Source organism: Lepisosteus platostomus, chromosome 3 (genome assembly GCF_059453375.1).
Source record: "Lepisosteus platostomus isolate fLepPlt1 chromosome 3, fLepPlt1.hap1, whole genome shotgun sequence".
NCBI lineage: Eukaryota > Metazoa > Chordata > Actinopteri > Semionotiformes > Lepisosteidae > Lepisosteus > Lepisosteus platostomus.
Genome location: NC_142613.1, coordinates 41,918,979 through 41,935,622, shown reverse-complemented (window position 1 = coordinate 41,935,622; position 16,644 = coordinate 41,918,979). Strand labels below are relative to the sequence as shown.

The 16,644-nt window shown below is 33.4% G+C and overlaps 1 protein-coding gene across 1 annotated transcript; it reads right to left on the bottom strand.

Annotated features, from left to right (window-relative positions):
* Window positions 1-1,345: 1,345 nt before the first annotated feature.
* Window positions 1,346-16,473, bottom strand: ddx1 (DEAD (Asp-Glu-Ala-Asp) box helicase 1). Its single transcript, XM_088625620.1, has 26 exons — window positions 16,353-16,473; window positions 16,028-16,079; window positions 14,511-14,574; window positions 14,385-14,414; window positions 13,961-14,057; window positions 13,571-13,618; window positions 13,023-13,106; window positions 12,242-12,325; window positions 12,068-12,144; window positions 11,909-11,981; window positions 11,192-11,268; window positions 10,966-11,080; window positions 10,241-10,379; window positions 9,022-9,082; window positions 8,282-8,380; window positions 7,967-8,056; window positions 7,689-7,877; window positions 7,515-7,566; window positions 7,142-7,288; window positions 6,637-6,728; window positions 5,089-5,161; window positions 4,584-4,656; window positions 3,268-3,310; window positions 2,944-3,039; window positions 2,612-2,732; window positions 1,346-1,726 (listed from the first exon to the last, which is right to left on the bottom strand). Exons 1-26 carry the CDS (start codon window positions 16,366-16,368, stop codon window positions 1,596-1,598), a joined length of 2,223 nt encoding a protein of 740 aa, XP_088481746.1. The 5' UTR covers window positions 16,369-16,473; the 3' UTR covers window positions 1,346-1,595.
* Window positions 16,474-16,644: the final 171 nt, after the last annotated feature.

Below are 16,644 nucleotides of genomic sequence, written 5' to 3'. Positions count from 1 at the left end.
TTGTATATTTATTGCTGTGTAAAACATAAAACCAAATGGAAAAAAAAATTAACAATGTTCTTGTGTTATAATTTGTTTATAAAATTTACATATTAATTTATAATAAATATTCTTAAAAATTCTGATGTTAAAAAATTAGATTATCAAGTTCAGGTTAATCTGTTTTTGATGTCTGTGTAATAATTAGAATTGACAATGTAAAACAGAAGAGTGAGGAGCAAATTAATTTCACAATTTGGAGAGGTAGTAGTATAAACTTTATGCTTGCAGGAACTTCTATGGAATACCTGGACATTGTAAAGGGGTTTAGAGTTCTTTAAATTTGGAAACAAAGACTAGAATGTATAAACATGCCAATAAGTGTCTGATTCACTACTCAAGGTCAGAAGAATATTTAGCCAGTGTTTCAATAGAATAAAACAAATACATCACCTTATAATAGTCAGGTTTTCCAGAAATGTGAAAAGAATTCTGTGAATTTGAGAATTAAGAAAATAACTATTTGTTTAATGAATTTATAGTGCCTATTGCTTAGTATTATGATGTATAATGGTACAAGGGCTACAGATGCTTGTCAAATGGGGATGGTATGAAAAAACTCCTTAATTTAATGGTATAGATCTGACCTCTAGTGGCAAAAAAAAAAGTTACAGATTATAAATCAGTTTAAGACAAATGCTTTTCATCATGCAGTGGCACAATTAAAATTGCCATCTTGGAAGATTTAGATCAAGTCAATGATCATATGAATTTCTTCCAGATTTAAACTGGATAAAATTTAACTGAATTCAGAATTTCAACTAGAAGCACAGTTAAAGTGCATCAATAAAACTTGTCAATAAAATTCCATTATTGACTGCGAGGAATACTTTGATCAATGCTTAATAAGATATGTACAAAACCTTAAACTGTTACACAAACACTGAAATATGATTTCTTAACAATATATCCTGACTGATTTCCCATTCAAAATTCCCAGGTACTTCAGCTGGAGGAATTCATTGTTCTTTAAAGAGTCTGCCAATATGTCACCTGTGACCAAATCTCACGTATCTCCTGGTGTATTGTTGCTGGAAATTGGGGGACCTTAACCACTTCTTAAATGGTGGCATGTCTGTTGTGGTGAATAACAAGATATTGTGCAGCTGTTAGCTGGATCCGGAGTTGTTTTCCCAGAGTGGGATTTTCTGTATACAGCTATATCAAGAACATCAGAGAATCAGCAGTGATGGACATGCTGATAATTGCGGTCACTTTGTTGGCCATGGCACCACTTCCTTAGATGTCTTTATTTTGGCCTGAAGTGAAAGGAAATCACAAGCCATTTCAATAAGAGATCAAGGACTATGTTAATTGAACTACTTTTATTTAACTGAATTGTTCTGCTGCAATTAGATTTATAGCAGACAGGAGCACCTCTATTTGCTTACACTATTTTTTTAAAGTTCAGGCTTTTTCAAAACAGGATTTTAAACAAAAGGTTAAATTAATTTTTTTTTATCTACCTCTGACATTAACTAGAAATAAACACAATTCTTTAAACTTCAGCTCCGTGTTACTTATTGTATTGCATTTTGCTCGTTATTCACTGATAATTAGAAAGCTCTGAACAACTGGTTGGGAAGGTAGCCAAGATGCAGAAATGAAGTCTGTGCCTCCTTTTCAAGGGCAGCCAGCTCTTGGACTGTAGGTGCCAAAGCGTCCACATGGCCTTTGTATAGCCCGCCTGAAAATAAACAAATTTAGGTTACAGATTCTCACTTTACTCAGAAGTGGGTCAAACAAATTTGCTTCTGGATTTTTTAAGCTTGTCTTAATCAGAATTGTAATTGATAAAAAAAAAACTACATGCCTCTGTTTTGGAACAATGGCTTACTGGGAGAACCAAATGATAAACTTTGGACAACAACATGGAAGGAAACTAATTTCATATTTCAGCTGACATCTACTTTATTTTAGTGGAGAACTGTTATAATATGAGCTGTTACTCCTTCCAAATGCACACTGACAGACAATAACAAGAATTTTTTTGTTCATCTGATACTTTTGGACAGAATACAATGTAAAAAAAATCAACTTGCTTTGTATCAACTTAAACTTGCTAGGGGGATGCAGGGAAAAAATAAAATGCATTGCCAGTTTTGCCTATTAAAAAAAGTTTAACATGCCTATTAAAAAAATAAAAAATGTATATATGCATTTTAGGAAATTACAATACATCATGTATTGTGAATGCATTTCCTAAAATGTTTCTGCTGAATATTTTGACTTGGTGTGCGAATGTTTTATCTAAATATGAACACTGTGTATTCTTTAAGGATTGGACAAAAGTATGACAATTGTCTGTTCTCAATTATATATTGCACTGAAGCAGAAAACTTGGTCCCCTGCTGTTTATGACCATGCTCTTGCCAAAGCATTTCAGTTAACCACGTCACTGCATCCCACCACTTCAATATCTGTGTCAATCAGATAAATATTTAACATTGAACCTGCTTTTCCATATAATACTTGTATACGTAGACATGCATAAAATACATCAATAAAATGTTATGTACATTTTCCAGCTTTTGTCTTAATATGCGATTTCAAACAGACTTTTAGAGCATACCTGCTGTTGCTCTTCTCTGGCCATAAGTTACTTTTCCATCAAAATCATCCACAGGCACTTTGATGTCAGGCTCACACTGTGTAATGGTGCAGTTCAAGTGGTCTTCAATCTCTGCAAGGAGCTGAGACGGAGAATTAAGTTTTATAACATTGCATAAACAGACAAACATGAATTTGAAAAACAAAGGTAATTTTTGAAGACTATAAGACACAGGCAATTAGAATAATTTTATCCTTTGACTGTGTCTTGTCATTAATGCTGTCAGAAAAGAAAATGTGATTTTAACTCCAAGAATCGCTTCCATGGGAGTGAAGGAGAGCAGTAGAACTCACCTGCTTCTCATTGTACCAAATAGTACACCCACCATCCTCTTTCAGTCTGGTATTATAGCATCCTCTGCCCCTGTTTGCACACACATGGTACCAAACCTAATTGCAAAAACAAACAGAATTGAAAACACTGCACTTTTAGGGTTAATTCGTTACAAAAAAAGGTTTCATATAAATGCTTTGTCTTGTAATGAAAAGTTATTTGATAAAGACAGACCAATCAAAAACATTCTTTTGTGTTTTGGTTTATGATGACTAATAGTGTCAAGGTGTTTTATTTAAATAATAAGTCATCTTTTTAAAACTACAATAAAGAAAATACTTCACCTTTTCTTTCTCAGTGGCCACTAGAGAAATAGCTAAACCCATCCTAAAAACAAAACAAAATAAGAACAAATTGCAAACGAATCTCGATTTAATAATCACAATATAATCTGCATTTGAAGATGAATATATTGAGTTATAATACAGCAAAAATATACTGTCCTTATATTTCACTTTGCACTAATTTACCCTATTAAAATGTAGGATGAATAACACTGCCCGAGTTGTATTTAAAAGTGAAAATGACACCCTAACATATAGAATTTGAGATGCATGGAAATTTACAATATAAAGTGTGTATTTTAGTCCAATGCAGGTATCTAAATTTGTTCACTCATACCTTGATGCTACCCAGCAAACTCAAGATTTGTGCCCCACTTTGTAAATTAGCTTTTGCAAAAGATCATCCCTGTGCATTATTTAGAAAATGCAAAAAATAAAGAGGTGTCAGTCATTTTAAAGGAGAACTGCTGTCCCAATCTCTCAGACCAGTTTAGAATAATAAAACAAATTAATTGATGGTATAGAAAAGTTTTACAAATTTCTAATAATTTTGCAATTTGTGAAAGTACTGTACTTACTGTGTTAGTACTTGTTATTACAAACACCCGGTCTCATCACAGGCAAGAGCAAGAGTTATCATGAACTGTGATACGATGCGGCCCTTCTTGCTCACTAGTCATCATAATGACTAATGTAACGCAATGTATGAACGGGTAAGTACAGACTGTGCAGCAGCATTTCACTGCAGAAATGTTCCAACTTGATCTGTGTGCCGAGTAAACAAGTGGTGTATGTTGGCAAAACCTTCTCAAAGTCAAGAGCAATATTTCTACTGGATTAAAAGAGATGTATTCACAGGACTACTTGTTTACAATACCATAAAGGCCACTTAATGTCACCAAATGTTTTATTGACTTGTTCTGAATCTCAGATAATGGGTTCATGCATTACTGGAAATCTTGTCTATTTTGTGATGTAAATTGGAGGGTTACTAGTTGACTGTGTATATTTTACTTTTACTGTGGTTTGAAGTGCACTCAATACTGATTCTTTCTATCCCTGAAATATATAGTGTTGCAGTTCCCCATTAAATATTAAATATATTATGCTAAGGTAATTTCTAAAAAAAGTAATTAAAAAAAAATAGAAGATATCGATTTTTCATTCCAGTTCTGAACTTTTTGACCAACAAAAAAAATCACTACCATCTCAATGTCATTTTACTGATTTTTTTTCTCTTGCAGTGCATCTTGTATTTTTGTGTCTACTCTTGTAAATGCAAGAACAAATAATTAATATCCTGGTTGCCAACATACCTTTCAGCTCTTCCGACTCTTCCTATACGATGCACATAGTTTTGTTTTTCATCGGGAAGAGTAACATTGATAACTAGAAAAAAAAAATGTTTACACTGTAAATTCTCATACACTCGTACTCAGGTAGAATCTAACTGCCCGTTTTAGAATGTCACAGAAATGTTATCTGAGCCAATGGACTGAATTTATGCCCAATTACTAGACATTTATAATTAGAGAAGATGGGGCAGTTTTTGAGAAAGGGACATATCTGAACTAAAAGGTTTCTTTGTGCTAAATCTAAGTATCAAAAACAGCTGAACAGTTCACAATGATGCATACTGACAACAATTCTGTACATTATGAGAATACATAAGAAGGCAGCAATGCAATACTGGTGAATGTTTAAGTCCATGAAAACATCTGCTCGTGGTTATAATTTCATTGTTAAATCTACACAGTTTTGTGAAAAGCATGTTTAAAGTGAAGCAATATTTGTGTACTAAAAAATTTAAATATTAATTACCATAAGGAACACCACGAATGTCAATGCCTCGAGCTGCAACATCAGTGCAAATCAGAAACTTTACCTCCTGTCTCTGGCAACAGAAGAATTAAAATTAAATTAATTAAATGCATATCTTAAACATATTGTGTTGGATTCAAAGTAACATTCTTTTCTTTCAGCGAGTTTATTAAATTGTTAGAATTTATTTTGTGAATTTTCAAGAAACAGGTTTAAAAGCATAAATAATGTTATTAATAATACAGTTAGATCATGGTTTAAAAAAGTTCTTAAAAAACATTACAATTACAGGCAACACTGTTTTATGGAACAACCGCAGGATGACCATCCAGAAATGAAAAATATCATGGCCAAACTGTGAATCTAGTGGTATATAATTCAAATAGGACTTGATAAAATAACAGCAACTTATATATTTTGTAGAATACAATAAGAAATGTAACTAACAACAAAATCTTTAAATGTCTGCAGTGTAAACTTACAGGCAGTTTACACAAAGTTTTGCAAAAATCTTCCTTGCAAAAATTTTCCTTCTGGAAAAATATGGGTTAAATGGAATGAAGATTTGGCTAGGACTGATGAAGCAGAATTATGGAATATGTCTTTGGAGATACTGTATGATACTGAAAAATTACAGCTTAAATCAATATAAATTCATGACATAGGTATATTATAATAATTAAATCATTAGTTTGATGTTAAATCAACTGATAAGATTAATGCAAACTTTTCAGTTTTTGACAAATCTTATTCATGATAATTTAATTTCAAATTGTGGATGATAAGTCTGATGGTGTAGATAGATGTAACAGTCCAATTTCCAGAAAAAGAGTTTTGAAATATTACTGCTGGTGATCACAAATTACTCATCAAAAGTTTAGCAAATATAGAACATTACTTTCTTTCCTTTGCCATTTATACAGAATTGTCTAGTTCATTTGTAAATCCATTTAAAAAATGTGATTTACTGATTCATTTCTTTTGGGAATGTTGGCAATTTTGTAGTGTGGGTACATTAGAGAGCTGGCTATCCCCCACTCTCAACAGTAAGATTGCTTTAACTCCATCATCATGCCTACTACAACATACGAAAGACCATTCTTTAAGATCACTGGAAAAAAAAGAGTCCATTAGGCTGCTTTGTGGTACACCTGCTATAATTTTAAAGAAACTCCTGTTGAAATTCTAGAAATCAACATTAGTAACAGGTTTGCAAAAATGGAAATATTATTAGAATAGTTAAGAACTGAAAAAAGTTGGGCAGTGGAAAGATGCGGAATTAAACAATTTCAAAGAATATGGAGAGATGTGATGTATAGATTAAAGCAGTAAGTAGAGGAAGTCAATAACTATTTTTGGTTACTGTTGTGATTATTGTGCTTTTTTGTGTATTTTGTTATATTATGTTTCTATGTGAGTTGCTTGTCGTTTTAAAAATAACAAAGAGTTCTTATAAAACAGTAGTGTTTAATGAAATAAAAATCCTTCACAACTATTTAATAATAAAATTACACTAGTTTCTAAACAGTGCAATGGTTTCAAAATTACCTTGAAACGCTCCAGATTATGTTTGCGTTCATTTGGTTTTCGATCCCCATGAAGACAAACACACGAAAACTGATGTCCTTTTCGATCAGGTCCTAAATGTTTTAGAAATGAAAACCTTTGTTAATTAAATTCATCTTTGCTAACTCTATAAATGGTGACAGGTAGTGAAAGTCTTTCCAAGGATGGACTTTCTTAAGGCAATTTGCTCTTTTATGACAAAAGAACATTAAGGTTAAAAAGATTAATAAGATTCTGTGAGAATACCTCTTGGACTTGCTTCAGAACATTCTTGATGTTAAGAGTAAAATTGGGTTATTGCTTGGTTGTACACTAAATGTTTGGATTCTGTGAACAATGCCACAATACGTTTCAAATTCCACCATTGCCCTTTTGTTAAAGTCACTTAAATTAAAATTAAATCTGAAAATGAACTGTATAAATAAAATTGTTTTTTTGAAGACCGAATACGACATTGTTTCAAATAACCAATTTAAACATTCTTTACCGCCTCCTTGCTGAATTAAGTACTGCTCCATGTTGTCACAATCTATTTTAGTTCTGCAGAAAATAATAGCTTGATCCATCTTGTGTTCCTTGATAGCCTTCACTGTATATTCCCCCTTCAGGATTTTAATAGCTTCTGACCACATTTCTGGAAAGAAGACAAATCTGATGAGCATTAAATACAAAGACAAGTCCCTGTAAGGGAGTTCTACTGATATTTTCTTAACATTTGTTTACAAAAATAGGCATCTCAAAATAAAGGGAAGAAACTAAATTAAGCTAAGTATTATGTCTAAGCAAAAAAGTAAAGAATTTCAGATAAATTTCTATATTCTATATATTCATTATATTTAGAGTATAATCTTCATACTCACCTGGAGAACTGGAACCAGGTCTTGTGTTGTCTTTTGCATGCACTTCATCAGTCTGGAGAAAATTTTAGAATACAGTATTTTTTAGAATCATACTCTGAACATACCATCAAACACTTGTACTAACAGAAGTGTAGGGATGCTCACTAAAAGTGAAAAGCAAAACATCAAGCATACCCGGATATGGTTTTTCCCAAGCCTTTCCCAGATTCGATCAGTTTTGGGGTTAACGGGCACTACAACGTGATGAACTGTCTCTGGTACAGAATCTTCACCTTTCAGATCCACCCAGGTAGGAAAATGCATGATCTTTTCAGAGAGCTTTTTCACGTCAAAGGAATGAAGGGTTGCAGAGCATACTATCACCTACAAACAGAAAACCCACTTAAAACTCAAGCCATGGTTGGGTTACCAATATGACAACACTAAGCAATAAAAAAATATATTTCAACTACCTGAAGCCTCTTTCCATCAGATGTAATCTGAGGAATCTGGTTGTAGACTCTCATTATGAAATCAGTGTATCCTGCAGAAATTAGTCCATCCTATACAGGGTGGGAAAACAATGGATCAGCTAAGTGTTTAGTTATCCTGCTCCAGTACATTTAAAGCACAACATATATGTACAGTCAATACCAAAGACTTTGCTTTTGGATTTACTTTATGGACCATAAGAGTCGATATATTACCTAAATGATTAAAATCCATTACATAGTAGAAGAAATTAGTTTACACTTCAGATTAAAGCATTGAAAATGAAAGGTACATACTGCTTCATCCAGTACCAGGAACCTCACTTGAGAAAGGCTGAGTTTCCCCGTAGATATCAGGTCATCCAATCGACCTGGTGTTCCAACAACTATATCGGTCTAATATAAAAAGAAAAGACACCTTTTAAAAATATTTTATAGAATTTTAAAGCTTGTATAAATTCATTATAATAAACAGAATATTGAATGGTAGGCATCACAAAAGGTCAGGTGAAACAATGTTACATTATTCTGAAATCACTTTAAAGACTGGAGTCCAATAAATCGAAAGGTATACTTTTCATATGTTTAGGGGCTAAAACTAGCCTTCATATCATCAATAACCCAATATCAAGATAAACTGTTTACCTGTTATACACTTCAGGTTCATAAAACTATCAAAAGGCTACAATTCAACAATTCTGACTCACAAGATCTGTGGTGTATCAAAAAAGGCTCCAGAAATAGTATTATTTTTTTCTTTTCATTACATTTATTAAAGAAAAGATCAATAAATATATCTAAAGTGCAATTTACAAACACCTGATATAGCAGCTTTCCCTTTACCGAAATATAAAAGGAAGGTGAAATGATGTGAACTGGCCTAGTACATAATGAGATAAGATGTGGTAATGCTGGTGCTTAATTTATACTATTTAGAAAAACAAACAATGAATGATGAAACCTAATAGTAACATTTTCTAATCAGTCATATCAGCTAATATCTGAGAATTTAAAGAACATTATTATTTAAAACATACCCCTCGGTCTAGAACTGCAAGTTGCTCTTTCGCAGCGACACCACCTATGATTAGAAGTTCCCTAGAACAGATTTAAAAAGCATATATGAGAAAATGAGGATGTAAATTTATATATATTGTTACAGCCTCAGATGACAGAAAAAGTGTCTCTTAGATTTTAGATAAAGTTTGTGAAACTGGGAAGAGAAATAACTTCTAATTTCAAAGGAGAGAGGATGTTTTCTGAGGTCTGGGGGTCCCTTGAGCAGAAACAATTGTAAAGTTTGCCTTAGTATAACCAGGTAAGTTGTGGATTAATGATTGGCAAGGAGCAGTACAGACACACACAATATAAGATCACATGAAGAAACAAAACGTGAGAAGGAAGGAAGAAACAAGCAACAAGGAGAGGAAAAAGGAGTCCAGAGGAGTTGGGACTTGAAGCTTGTGCCAGACAAGAGCCCCTACTTCTTGATCATCCAAACCAAACCTGAATGGAGCTAAGGATTTGAACCTCGTTAGAGAGAGCATGCTATTCTGTGTTTTATGGAACTTGAAGTAACTTTTACCAGGGAAACCCAGTTAGAAATGTCTTTCCTGCATAGGGGGCATTTTATGGATCGGGATATAGGCTCCCATTTATTTTGTGGCATCTGGGGTACAGACAGAGAAATTTAACTGTAGGTTAGACTGTATTTAGTTAGAAGGCAGCTCATCTCTTGTGTGGCCTCTGTAGGCATATTAAGAGTTTAATGCTTAGTAGCAGTCTGGGGTTTTCTGGGTGACTAGAATGTAAGGCCTGTGAAACACCTTGTTTGTAAATACTGTACATAAAGTAACTTGTGTGTTGTATGTTCTGTTTACTGTAGTTTGTGTTTTGTCATTGTAATATTTGTTTTAACCAAGTGTGCCTGGATTATTACTCCTCTCACCAAAGCTGTGCAAGAGAATAAAGAATTTGTGTGCCTCTAGGTATACCAGTCATTCGGGTATATTGTTAGAAATCACGTACAAATTGGGGGGGTTATGAATAATTATTTCACGGATTGACTAAGCCACTCAAATACTGATTTTCACCAGTTTGTTAACCCCCCATTTGTAACAATATATAAAAACGTGCACATATATAGAAAGGAGATAGTTCTTTTGATTTATAGTACACTTGCTTAATGAATAAAAACAAACATTATAGACATAGATTATACACATATCTATACACAAATTCTGTCAATGTACTTACCTTAGTTTGGGATTGTCAACATATTTCTTAAACTGATTGATATTATTAAGCGTTTGTTCAGCTAACTCTTTGGATGGCTCAACAATAAGAGCTTTCGGGGCATTTGGCAAATTCTTTGTTTGGCTTACTTGTGCGCTTCCTATATGAGAAGGAAAAAAACATTACATGTACATATTAGAAAATATATTTAGAATATAAATATTCTGTGGTCGATTTCAATAAAATGCACATATCAAGATCTCAGGAAAGATTTAATAATTATAATGGGAGTTTGTATAACTTCAAATTCAGCAACACTGGCTATAATTATACTGCATCAACTGTATGTTATTATATTAAAAATGAAAAAAATGACTAGAATGCGTTTCTTAGATTTATTTCACATACATAAGCAATACAGACTTTTAAACATGTCACAACTATAAAGAATAAATTAAGATTATTAGAACTTTCCAATACAGGCTTCATATAAATCTTACGTACAAGTCATCCTAGCTGGAAAAGGGACAGGACTTACATGTTGCAGATGAGCCCATTTCATAGGACAACATTTGGGATAATACAAATTCCACTTCTAAAAATTCTAAGTTTTCCTTCACAGAGTTTGTAGAAGGCATCATATAAGGTTAGTTCATAGCCCCCCGCGTACTTTTTTATACATGTTGTGAGAGCCCAGAAGTGACTTTTGATTAAATAATAGAATGAACAAAGATTATAAGCTCAACCTGTGTGTTGTGATTTAACAACATGTCCATCAGGGGCTTGGTCTAGTGCAATAAAGCCATCCTTAGGAGGGTTTTTAAATTCTTCACTCCCAAAGTTAAACTTCAGCTCAGCATTCTGAAAAATGAAAATTGAGTGTAGCAGAGTTAGGAGTGCAATAAAAAGGACAATGACTTCTATAAGTAGAAAGTCTTCAAGTGCCCTACATACAGATATAAAGTTTAATACCTTTAGGACACATGCAGCAAAGAAAGCTTGATTTTTCAAATGTGGAGGAACCTCAAATGCCAGACCCAAATCTTTTCCTAATAAAAATATAAAAAAAAAGCCATCACAAAACAGTAAGATACAGTATAATAACCTTTTAGCATTAGGTTTTTAAAAAAGTACTATACACATCCATCAAAACCTGTAAAAATTTCTAAAAAACCCTGTGAAGTCAGTTGCAAATAAGAATGATTTGCATCATTGAATTGATAAAAAAAGGCTTAATGAGCAATACATACAGGTTACAGCCAAAATAAAGGAATCGCCAACATAGTGTTTTAATAGGGTATTTGGCCACCATGAGCCGCTAGAACGGCTTCAATGCACCTCGGCATGGATTCTACAAGTGTCTGGAAATCTACTTCTAATGTCTGGATCCAAAACACCATTTGTTCCACGGGAAATCCCATCATTTAGCGTTTTGTTGATGGTGGTAGATTGAGATCTGGTGGCTGTCTAGCCATGGCATTCGCTTCATTTGCCAAATAACCCAAACAGCATGTCTTTGAACTGTGGGACAAAAAAATCATGTGGCCACAGGAAAGCCGTGAGAACTGTACATGAAACACACCTTAAGGTAGGTGCCAAACCCAGGACTCAAAAGCTATGAGGAAGCAGTACTAACCACCATACTACTGTGACAACCATAATCTTATTCATTAGAGAATAAAAGCATACCATTTTTAGAGAAACTGATATGGCCTCTGTCTAAATCCAGGTAGCATCCTATAGTGTCATGCATTGTGAATTCCTGGAAAAAAAATTAAAAAGAAATACAGTTTACTTCTTTGAGCTCAAAACATAAATTTGTACTATCATTAACTTTATCAATCTTACCTCCCCATAGCTATCAAATTGTTTGTTGTGGGACTTCTTTCCAGTTCCACCAAATCCAAATCCAAACTTATCTGTTCCTAATGACATAAAGAAGGGAAAGAATATATTGTCATTAAAAGACCAGTTACAGTCAAACAAAGAGTAAAATAAAAGTTTTACTTCAGTAAAACTTACCTAAGTCTAATGCAGCTTGGGAAGAAGACCATCCCACTCTACACAGGCCTTGATCATGACAAGCTACTTCATAATAGTACTTGCCTACAGAAAGGAAAGAATAGCACCACTGATCAAAACTGTGCTGCGTACATATTAAGAACATAGTAGAACCAAGTGAGCTTCTTAACTTTGCAAAAGCACTACATCCTGTGATCTAGTTATCTGAGTTGAGTATGTTTCAGTCCATTAATAGTTTTCCAGAATTACTTTATAACTAATAGAGATGTTTTAGATACCCAAGTCCTAAAGGAAATTTGAATTTTGGATACATTTTCTTACCACTTTATCCAATAGAGTGTAGCAGGGGAGCTGGAGACTATCCTGGCAAGCCAATCCATCAGAGGGCACACAGACACTAAATCGCACACACTCACACCTGGGCCAATTTTCACAGAAGCCAATTAACCTACCAGTATGGTTTTGGCTTGAGGGTTAAAATGAAGCACCCAGAGGAAACCAAAATTGACAAAGAGAGAACATACAAACTCCACATAGACAGCACCTTAGAAACTAAACCAACGAAGCAGCAGTGCCAATTTGTAAAATTAATTTTAACCTTTAAAGGTATAACTGGACAAAAACGGAAAAAAAAACCAAGAGCTAAGAATGACAGTCTTTCATTTTAAAGTGGACAGATTATAACCGATTACAATATAATGTGATTTACTGTATTTATGCAACAATACTGTACCTAACAATTTCATCTAAACACCAGTCCTTCTGTTATAAGTGTACTAACCCTTTGTCACTCCCTTAGTTGAACGACAGCCATGCCACTCCTTGAACTCCCTGCTCTGACAGCACATGCCATCAGGACCAATAGCTAAGAGGGGAAAAAAATCACAAAAGTGACTCACATGCAGTCACAAAAAAACAATTCACTTCATCTAACACTGAGTTATGTTTATACATTACTTTTTCAATCATTACTTTTTAAATCTGCCTTAGTCAAAACAATTGTAGCTAAAAGTAAAAAAAAAATAATGGTGGAAGGGGTTGACTGTGAAAATCAAAATTACATTCATGACAAATCAACCACTAAAATTTCCTTATTTTCTAAAGGTCACATAAAAAGACCATTGTAAATTTATTACATTATTTTGTTACATTTGCTCTTTTGATGTAAAAATTGATATGTCAAAATTGATTAAACACCAATCCCAAATTTTGGGGTTAGTTGCCACTCTATCCTAAAAAAATAAATAAAATGTATTCATAAAATCAATACAATCTACATTAATTTTAACTTTGACTTTTTACATTAATGGCCAACAAAATCACACTTACCAAAAGCCGAACCTCTGTCATAAGGGTTCATCTGCCATTTGCTAAATACTGATGAAAACCAAAGAGAAAACAACTGAAGAAAAAATGAACATTTTGGGCTGATAGCATAACTCTTTCATGCCACATTAATTTTCACATTTGTCTTTTTGAGTACAAAATACAAAATCATTTTAAATGCCTTTTAGTGCTTTAACAATACATTTATTTTTTCACTTAAATTTAGTAGCCTGAAAGATGTACCACTAACCATCTTTTCCCATCATTTGGTAGAAGATTTTACCCTGCAAAGCATACTCTTTTTACAAAAGATGCTTGTAACAGCTGATGCTTTGAAATATAAGTAAATATATAAAAAAAAATATTCAACAAGACAAATTTAACCTACTGTACCTGCCCCTCCAGTTTTCACTGTTGCCTTCCCTTTCTTGCCCTCCTGTTGATCCTTAAGTGTTTCATACACAATCTGAATCACTGGGATACTGAAAGCCTTTAAAAAAAACAATTATTATATATATATTTTTAATATTTTTGCAAAAAACACACACAAATTACAGGAAGTGAAGCAAACTTTTTTTAGGTTAGAATCTGAACCACACTGTGTTTAAGTTAACCATGAACAAAGGTCTAATAGGCATTCATGGAAAACAAATGGAGAATTAAGCAGTATATATATATTTTTCTTTAGTCTAAGAACACACCATACGGACAATGCTTAATCCTGTTCAATTTTATCCCATCAAGAATCACAGAAAAAATACTAATATTTACAATATGTAAAAGTGCCCATCAGATAAAATTATTTAATATTACTTACACCAGTTTTTCCACTGCCCGTTTCTGCAGCCTGTGAACAATAAATACTTGTGTCAGCGGATATACTGTATATGTGACTTCTAAATTATGTTGTAAAGTCTCTTGAATTAAACAAATGAAAACTTACCATAAGCACATCACCACCTCCAAGAATCAGAGGCACAGACTCCGCCTGGATGTCTGTGGGGAGTCTATAAGTAGATATTAAACAAATAGATTATTTTAATGCTTTGTTACCATATTTCTAAGACAGTACCTAACAATAGTATTGAGCACCTTGAACTGTTTTCAGATTTGTTTTGTTTTTAAAGTTTTTGCTTTAAAACTTTGATTATACACAATATGTGCCATACACATCCTACTCGACACATCCAAGAAAAAAAAAAAGGAAATGAATAAATTGTACAAAACTGCAAAAAGATCACATAAATATTCAAACCCTTTGCTTTTGCACAAACTTACCTTAATGAGCCACACAATTAGATGAGTCCCATCTGTGCGCACAAATAATGGCTCACTTGATATCACAATAAATACACCAGATAAATACAATAAACAATTCTCTTTAATGTCCCTCAGTAAGATGATTAATTTTAAGCAAAGATTCAACCATGATGATCAAGAAGTAGAAATAGAAGCCCACTGTCAAGAGTAGTGCTGGCAGCTTTATGTTATAGTTATTCTTTTCGCCAGCAGAACAGGAGAAGCTTGTCTTGTCTGAGGGGAACATACTGTAGACAGCTATACTGCCAAATCTTAAAGAAAACCTGCTTTATACGTAAACGTAAGACAAAACTCCACCTTTTAGTAGGACAATGACCAAAAGTACAAGGTCAAAGCTACACTGGTGAGGCATCAAGATCCTGATTTGAATCAATAGTCAAAGACTTGAAAACTGCTGTCTGTAAGAGATCCTCAACCAATATGAGAGAGCTTGACCAATAAGAATGGGCAAAAAGTCCCCCACGTCAGTACTTACAGCTGGTAGAGATGTCCCCAAAAAGAGTTTCAGCTGTAGCTGATGCCAAAGGAGCTTCCACCAAATATTGAGTTCTTAATACTTACTGTATGCCTCAATTTGCATAAATGTTACCATTCTCACTTCTGTTTTTGCTGACATTTACCGTAACTTGTTACCCTCAGATTTATTTATTTTGAGCATTCAGCTTTTGAATAAAATGTAAAAAAAATGTTTCTGTAACCTTCTGCAATGTTACAAAATCGGACACCACAGGAAGGGTCTGAATGCTTTTGCAGTACACTGAATATAATTCCTGAAGGATTCCATTAGTAAGTACATTCATATAGTTCAGAACATACTTTTATATCTTCAGTTAGTAATTAAAAAAAATGTATCCGACAACAACCACTGCTGAACAGCAGACAGGTAAAGAAATCTCCTGTTCTCAGCAAACAGGTTAACATTATATTAATAAATATTACGGTTGCAATGGGAGCTTTTAGGCTAATAACTCGCTTAACGACGCTCAATGATCAATAATCACATAGTGTTTGGCTTCATTGTAAAAAAAAAAGACACGTTGCTTCAAATATTTTGATGCCTTCGACATTAAAAAAGTCGAAAGCTGCATTACTGTTCGTACTACATTGTGATTCATGGTTCGCCATTGAAATCATACTTACAGCCAGTCCATCTCCTCCACTGCCTGAGCAATTTCGGCCATTACCCCTAGTTCTGTGGTAGCAAATCATGAAGAAAATGCACTCAGTGAATTATAAAATTATAGCTAATTAATAAAATATATATTATTATTATTCAAAAGGGAAAACTTCTACGTTACTATACACATGCTTACATTATCGCGGTTTAAAATCAATCCTGAATCATACTAAAAGTCATTACAATTACATTCTTAACACAGATATTAACATTTACTTATTTAAATTATTTATTTTATATACATTAAATCTTGCATTAGAGATTAAATAACATTTTCGTGGAGTTTACCAGAAAACGCAGCCATCTCCGCAACCGAAATGTCAGCCAGTTAACCGGAAACAGCGTGTCGCTACTCTCCTTAATATTGCTCGTGCGAATCGGGACTCTTGTCTATTTCGTTCCGACTTAATGCAGATAACTGCACCTTTTTCAGAAAATGCAACGGAAACTATGCGTAAACATTACTAATATAACAAGCTTTAGAAATTATGTTCTGAAAAAGAAAATGTAAAATAAATTATGTTTTTTGAAAATAACATAACGCAAACATTTTTTTTTTATTTTCTTGTTAAAATACTAC

Excerpts from the sequence above, each read along its gene's own strand:
- ddx1 (XM_088625620.1), bottom strand. Across the intron at positions 11,982-12,067 it reads AATTTGATAGCTATGGGGAG|GAATTCACAATGCATGACAC; the intron begins GTAAGATTGATA and ends TTTTTTTTCCAG. Across the intron at positions 2,733-2,943 it reads TTTGGTACAATGAGAAGCAG|CTCCTTGCAGAGATTGAAGA; the intron begins GTGAGTTCTACT and ends TCTCCGTCTCAG.